General features: G+C 36.0%; 1 protein-coding gene across 1 annotated transcript; it reads right to left on the bottom strand.

Annotated features, from left to right (window-relative positions):
• Window positions 1–425: 425 nt before the first annotated feature.
• LOC147392228 (uncharacterized) lies at window positions 426–6,761 on the bottom strand. The gene is made up of 2 exons (XM_086459299.1): window positions 6,301–6,761; window positions 426–925 (listed from the first exon to the last, which is right to left on the bottom strand). The coding sequence occupies exons 1-2, from the start codon at window positions 6,557–6,559 to the stop codon at window positions 612–614; spliced, it is 573 nt and encodes a 190-aa protein (XP_086315425.1). The 5' UTR covers window positions 6,560–6,761; the 3' UTR covers window positions 426–611.
• Between the last annotated feature and the right edge of the window lie 1,563 nt (window positions 6,762–8,324).

The following is an 8,324-nucleotide window of genomic DNA, read 5'->3' as shown; positions in this document are numbered from 1 at the left end:
TCCAACATTAATTTACATAAAGGTCCTTAAATACAACTAAAAATGTTCTTTTGGCTCTAATGTCTAAAAGTCTAGATCGATTTGCAGCTATATCAATCTTGGTCCCGATCTTCTCCACTAATTTTTTTTCTTTTTCCTCCATTTTTACTTTAGTTAGGGTGGTTTTACTCTTTAACTGTTTGTTGTGAGATAATAAAAAAAAAACTAAAAAAATAGGAAGTACCACACCATAGATATGTATGATTTTGAAGTTCTGCTGATTTTCCTTTTTATTGGATTTTTTTTTTCTTCCTATTTTTATTTATTTGTTTGTGTTTTTTTAATTTATCTATTTAGAAATGCATGCCTATAAGACTTCTACTCCTTTCGACTCAAGGCATGGGGAGGTGAACCGATTCATCGTAATCCTTGGAGTTAAGAAACACTGGAAGACGAAAGAATGACTTGCTCAATTGTACAAGAAAATAAGAGTAACACAGCCTCTCAAACTATACAGATCTAGTATATTAGTACATGAGAGAAAGCATGCAAAATGAGTTGTTCAAAAACCATAAAAAGATCATCTACAGTGCTAGAAATAGCGAAATTCTTGCAAAAAGCCTGTCATACCTCTATACAAATTTATCGATACTGGCAGTCAGTGCAGACTTGGGCACAGCACCAATGACAGAATCTTTTTTTTCGCCATTCTTGAATATCATGACAGTTGGTATACTTCGGATCCCATATTGGGTTGCTGTCAAAGGGCTGTCGTCAGTGTTCAATTTATAGCATCTCAGTTTACCCGCATACTGCTTTGCAAGTTCGTCTATCATGGGATGGATCATACGGCATGGTCCACACCAAGGGGCCCAGAAATCAACCAACACGGGAAGATCGGAATCAAGTACAAGTGACTTCCAGGTTGTGTCAGTTACAGAGGCCACTGCAAAAGTAGAAAACCGGATAAATGGGAAATTTGAACACATAAAGATTAGTGCTTATTGTGAAAATAAGCGTTTATAAAAGACTTGCATACATGGTCCAGAGTTTCCAAACTGGAAATCACTAGATCAGGCAATCTTTACCGAGTGTCGGGACATTCTGTGTCCTTTTCTCACCCTTTTTTACCACCTATACATGCTCATTGCTCTTTATTGCCTTTGATTTTTTGTTTTTTCAAAAATTCCATGGTCGTTGTTGACCTCCAGTACCTTGTTTTCTAAATGAGAAGCATTCCAGTAACACCACAACTTCACTTTGTTAGCATCATCCCATATCGCCTAGGTACTCTTGGGTTGTGCAATGTATAAAAGCGAGGACACCCTCTCCTTGCAAGCCAGTTTTCAGGGATGAGTTAGGCCTATGGGATTTAACATGGAATCAGAGCGGGTGTACCTTAGGGATGGATCGGGTAAGTATCTCCAGCCCCGTGTGGAGAGGGAGAGCCAAGTGTCTCCAGCCCTGATGCTGAGGTGGAGTGTTAGCATAGTCCCACATTGCCTGGGTACTCTTGGGTTGTGCAATGTATAAAGCGGGGGGCAACCCTCTCCTTGAAAGCCAGTTTTCAAGGATGAGTTAGGCCCATAATACATTGTTGGGCCTAGATAAATTCCACCTCATATTTTGGTCTGGAATTTTCTCTTTCAATTTTTAACAACAGGGCTTAGACCCATGGCTCAGTTGGTTAGACACATTGTAGAACAACTTTGAGGTCGTGGTTTCAAGTCCATCTTACCCATCAATTTTTTTTTTCAACAACTGAACAACAAAATCCTTAGTTCCTCACTTTCAACAAATAATCTCATAAAGAAGATGCTCCCATCTGCATAATTAATATCTTCTTCTAGATATAACAAAGATCCCAAATTACAAACCAGGATCTAGCATGATTAATCGTTGCCCATATGAATAACTTCTCATATGCTTCAACGAAACCCCCACAAGCATACCCAATGGCATTTAAGGTAACCTAACTACAAGCATGAAGCAACAAGCGGTTAAAGATTTTCTTGCCTCCATGACCCATTGAAAAAATATAAATAGTAACAAGGCACTTCCTAGCAACGTTATCTTTACCTAATTAGAAATTTATCTTCATTTAGAAACCACTCTAAAATTATATTCTTCAATTGGTTCTGCTTCAATGAACCCTTCTGTCCCAATTCCCATCTATGATACCTTAAGCAGCACAAGCACCCATATGAAAGAAACTAACTGCTCCACTACCAGGCGTTTGTGCCACTGTAGAAAGTCAAGAAGACTTCTTTGTCATTAGTTCCATTAGTAGGTGGCTAACCATGAAAACAATGCCCACTTGATTAAATTGATATATGCACACGTCTAGAAGTATTGCCTTCTGTTGAGAAGCATTCATGTGTCCTAGAGTACTAAAACCAGAAAAACAATAAAGAAAAAAACTAAAAGGGCGTGTATAACAAAGAAGACTAGATATACATAAGCTAGACCACAAGACGCAATGCGAACACCATGACAATGCATGTGGCAAACATACGTAGGGTGGAACCACCACTCAATAAATCCCACCCGAATCTCTAGAAAAGTTGATCAAATGAAGAAAAAAAAAATTAATGAATTGCACAATCTTCTGGACCACCATTGTCATCAATGGCCCATCCCAAATATTGAGTCTTCCTTAAGAACCAGTGATTGGCAACATGCTTTTCAAACTCGTCCGAGACCGAGACGTATCGCCCGAGTTAACTTGGTATCAGAGCTGAATGAGACCAACTCACCAAGTATTTTGAGATGACCGCGTATCGTGAGATAAGCGAGTCGTCTCGGACGATATTTTCCAATATCTCGGGAGATACAAATGAGACAACGCACAATATGATTAACTCACGAGTTAAATGAGACGTATCGGATGAGATTTTCAAAATCTCGTCCGAGTTAACCGAGACAAACAAGTTAAAGCCTCAACCCTCTGTTCGTGCACCTCTAAATCGATTTTTTTTAATTTTATATTTTTTTGGGTTCATTTTTTAATAGGAATCATTTCTGAATTTTTCAGAATTTTTAAATGGTTAAAAACCATTGTCTCAATGTCGAACGAGACAAGACGTATCGTCTAAGTCAACTCGGTATCAATGCTGAACGAGACGAGACGTTATACCGAGAATAAAAACCATGATTGGCAATGATTTCACATTCTTCTGGATTGCAACAAAGATGGAAATCATCCAAAATAAAGACTAGAGATTAGAAGGCCTTTCTAGCCTAAGGGACCTAATGCGGTACCCAAGCTAACAGTCATAAGATGGTTATATTGAGTCCTAATTGTTTTAGATGGTTTCGTCGAATTAGAAATTTTACTATTTTTGCAAAGTAACTATTTTGGGAAAATACCTTGGAATACAAGGTAGAGTCAAGTTAGAAGTCTTAGTTATTTGAACTATTGTAAGGAATTATTATTGGACACAAATGAATATTTTTTCTTCTACAAAAGTTTCTGTTTTTCATTGTTTGAATTTGATTGAATTCAACTTGGCGATGCCATGAAATCATTGGTAAATCTATCATCTTCTTCACCTTAATATTTTTTAAACCGATTTTAACCCATCAAGTATCCTCTAACCCCATCAAGAAATCCATCCAGTCCTCCTTAAAGCATAAACACCCTTTTCCATTAATCTCTTTGTCAAATCTACCCTATTACCTTACCCAAATCAACACTAAACCGTTCACATAAGGCCAATAAATATTCCTTATAATTGCTATTATTACCACTGGGTTCTTTATTGAATGTTTATTTCATGTCTCTAATTGCAAAACTTTGCATTTATTCCTTCAACTTATCGCCAATTGGGAACCTTCACAATGGCCAATTAAAACTCTTTATATAATCTTTCTTCTTCTTCACATAATTAGCCTCTTCCTTACTCTTCCTGAAGTAGAATAAACCTAGGATCAATAAAATCAAGGTTGTCGTACATCAGGATCTCTTAGGCTTGTCCCTTCAAATGATGGGTTTCACTCCCTTCATATGTGAGACTAGTGCTACAATAAGAATTTGAACACTGTCCTTGCCTGCCAAACAAATGCATTAAACTTTCTTGATATGATACAAAAGTGATTTATATAATATCATACACAAAAGAGAGTAATATCATAAGAGATTTACCTTTTCTAGTTATGACTACAGATTGGATAAAAATCAATTCTTGGATAATGATAATTAGTTAGTGAAAGATGGGAATTGACCACGAAAACTATCATGGTCATCAATAGCAGGCAGAAAAAGGTTTTAGCTGCGATTAAATTTTTTTAAGGTTTTGAACTGACTAGTAAGTCACTAGTTTCTTCTTAGATTCTCTTCTTGAGAAACTTGTCAACAATCTCCTTTTCATTGGCTTTTTTATGCTTAAACCCATAAGTTCTCTTCTTCCAAATGTAACTTTTTTTTTATAGGCAAAGAAAATGAATTTATTAATAATAAAATGAGAGAGGAGAGCTCGTCCCACACAGTGATTTTAGAGATTCTTGGACATCTGTTCTTGTGGTCCAAGTTGAACAAAGCCTTTGAGGAAGTGCGCTATCAAGATTTCTTATTTAATTGGGAGAACATTTGTGATTAGCTTTCAGTTGTGTAGTTTCCCATTTATTTTGTTTTTTCTTTTGCTCTTTTGTTGTTTTGCTTGTTGTTCTGTTTGGGGGCTATCTCAGCCTCCTTCTTTTCTCTTCTTCATTTATAAAATTTTATACTTATCAAAAAAAAAAAAAAAAACGAGAGAGGTGGCCAAGGTGGCCACACAACAAAATAAGAAAAGAGAAAAAAGAACAAGAATAAGAGAAACCCAAAGCAAACCACACAACCACTACAAAAGAGCTCCCATCTAAACATAAAGTCTTCAAAAGAACTCCATCTGTGAACTGCTTGGCTAAAAAACAAATAAGCCACAAGATAGATATCAACACTTCTAGCAAGGAGTGGTCCTTTCACTTGAATACCCTTCCATTTCGTTCCAACCAAATGCCCCAACAAATAGCAAAGGGAGTTAATGCACAAGATTCCTCTTTGGAGAGTAAGATTTTTGACACACCAACTCTCAAACACAGAAAGAACAGAAGGAGGGAGACTCCACGGGATAACAAATAAAGACAAGAAGTGTGCCCAAACTTCTCTAGCAAAAGGGCAATGGATGAGAATGTGATTTACAGATTCCTTGTCGAATTTGCAAAGGAAAACAATCAAACAGAAGAGAAAAAAATGCAAAAATAATTCATTGAAAGAAATTTTTGTAAAAATTTAAGTTCTTGATCTACTTGAAATTATTGGATAAATTAAATTAAAATTTATTAAATTAGTCCTTTATATTCATAATGAATTTTCAGGTAATTAAACATATTCTAGCCATTACTCACTAAGTTCTTTTTTGAATTACGTAATATTGGTGACATTGGGAAGCTCATAGAATAATACAAAATTGAGGTCTGCAGGCACTTCTTGGAACTAAAGCAATTCATAAACACATAAATAAAAAATTAGAATGTGTCATTACTCCATATTACATGAAGCTACAAACATAGTTTTAAAACTCATATTCCTCATCTCCTCTCATCCACCACCTATACCAAGTTGATTAGCCCGAGTCATCTTGTCTCGGACAAGATAAACCCTTTAACTCTATTTAAATTTATTTATAAATATATATCTATATTCAAATAACTATAATTTTTTTAAGAAATGTCAAAAGATATATTTTTATTTAAATCATTAAAAATATTTATTTATCAAAAAATACAAACACCTGATTGAATTGGCTGAATTTATTAAATCGGGGATATCAACAGAGTCAATGTACTGAAAAACTCACTCATTCACGGGCAATACCAGTCTTGGAAGATTTTTAAAACCATGGCTCAAATTGTTTTGAGCACACGATTGAAATCTTTGTTCTCTCAGTCAATGTTTCATAGTTTACCACTAAACTAGAGCAATTTGACAAAATCAAATTGATTCTCCAAACTCCAAGCGCAAATTAAAGTACTAATCCACAAAGTAACGAATTTTCCCATTTTTTTTTTCAAACATAACATAAGATATTCTTGCTTTAATTATCTTGGTGGAAAAAAAAATCTTAATTTCTTCAGAAAAAGAAAAAGAAAATAAATTTTATGTATCTTCACAAACTAATGTATTCTCCCCAATCATTCCCAGAAATCAATAAATCTCCATAATTTTTTTAAAAAAATATGGAATTAGTTCTCCTGGAAGGAACACAAATAATATAAACCAAAGGAAGCGATCTAAATCTAAATATAGATTAAAAAAAGAGGGGAAACTAGTAGAACCCTAACCTTCAAGAGTAGTCTCCTGAGCCTCGCAAACAACAACTCCTCCTCTTCGACGAGCAATCCTCGCATTCTTCAAGCTCACCGAAGATAATGCGAGCTTTGGTGAACGTGATTGGATCCTCAAACCCTTAAATTCCCGCAAAGGACTCACGTTGCAGTTGCTCGAGAGAGAGCAAACCGAAGACGCCATTGTTGGTCCTGAGAGAGTTGTTCGAAAGCTGGAAGATCGAGGAACTGTAACCGATTCGAGTATGGCCGCCATTAAAATACGAGAATCGGGAACAGAGAAGAAGAAGAGATGGGTTTGCAGATAAATTTACAGAAATGCCACTCAAGAAATGAGATCTTAGAACCGAAGAAACTATGAAATCTGTATCTGAAGATAAAAGAAGGTGAAGCTTGGATACTGGATAGAGTGTCTTTCTTCCAATAGGATCTTTTCAACCTCAAAAACAGAAAATCACAGGTTTCCTAGAGATGCACTGGAATCCCTATGAATATTCTGCCATCTCAATCGTTCGTTCGAAGAACCAATAATATTTCAAATAGAACTGAGTAGTAGGGTTGCAACCTGGGCGGGCCAATCCCGAACCCGATAGGTTGAACAAACCTTAGGTCAGGTTTGGGCATAGTTAACTTTGGTTCAGATTCAGAAAAAAAAAAAAAAATTTTACCTGACTCAAATTGGGTTGGGTTCGGGCATAGGCATTGGCCACCCCGATTTGGTTGAACTCAAACTTAATATGACCATAATTTAAAAGTATTTCTTATATCTTGGATTTTTTATCCTTCATTTAATATCTTAATTTAGGTTGAGAATTTCATACCCGGGATTGGGTTGGGCGCGGTGTCAATTTCGTAATGGGCTCGGGTTGATCCCCAACCCACCCAACTTGCAACACTATTGATTAGGAGCGTGATTTTGAATTATTGTCTCCTTCATGGACTAGATCTCCGGGTTCTGTTGATATTCTACATGCTCTTCCAATTTCTAGATAAAATAATGATGAAAGTACGCGGTCTGTACGTGACTAATGTGGTAAGGGCACAGAAGTACTTATCTTTTTCCTTACGTATCTTGAAGAAAAAGATCTATGGTTTTGTGCCCTTGTCACATCAATAACATATGATTTATTGTGTGCATTTATCACGACTCTTTTAGATAACTATCTTAACTTCTCCTTTTCCCAATTTCTAGGCCCGACAACCAAAGCGTCGACACCTTATTCTCAGAATCTTCAAGAACCTTTGAGATGTAGAAATGCCACTAAAATCACCCCCAAACATTTGCCCTTTATCAAATTATTTAAATGAGAAAATATTGTTCTCTTTTCAGATTCCACCACATTATTTTTTAACATCATTTGTTTTCATCCTTTTTTTTTTCTTTATTTCTTTTATGCAAACATATGAAATTGATAGCCTATGTTATTATGAGATTACTTTATAGAGTCGTGATGGGGTAAAACAAATGGGGACACAGGGGTGACACAATGACATGGTGGCGCACATAGATGCTTTTCCGCAAGATACGAGTAAAAAACATCTACGATTATGTGCATGCCACCATGTCATTTGTGTCATCCTTGTGTCCCTGTTTGTGTCACTCCAACATTAGTGTAACTTATAATCTTTGAAAATGTTGGAATGACACAAACGGAGACACAAAGGTAACAAAAATGATGTGGTGCTGTGCACATAACCGTATATGCTTTTTACTCGTATCTCGTGGAAAAGCATCTATGATAATGTGCACGACACCACGAGTTTTTGTCACTCTTGTGTCTCCCTTTGTGTCATCCCAGCACGACTATAATCTTTGCATGGTGACTATTTATTTCCTTTAAATAAAAAAAGGTATACGATGTTTTTTACTGATCATACTCTTAAAATTGTTTAATGTTAAACATTCGCGCCGCCCCTCCCCCCCATCATTTGGTTATATGACATCTTGAATTTAAGTATCCCATTCCCCAACTTATTTTTTCACCAAACCAAAATTCTCAATATATACCCTCATAGTTCAT

This window comes from Akebia trifoliata, chromosome 11, assembly GCF_017979445.1.
Source record: "Akebia trifoliata isolate Shusen 1 chromosome 11, ASM1797944v1, whole genome shotgun sequence".
NCBI lineage: Eukaryota > Viridiplantae > Streptophyta > Magnoliopsida > Ranunculales > Lardizabalaceae > Akebia > Akebia trifoliata.
Note: the sequence above shows the minus strand (reverse complement) of the source record. Positions and strands in the feature narration are given on the sequence as shown.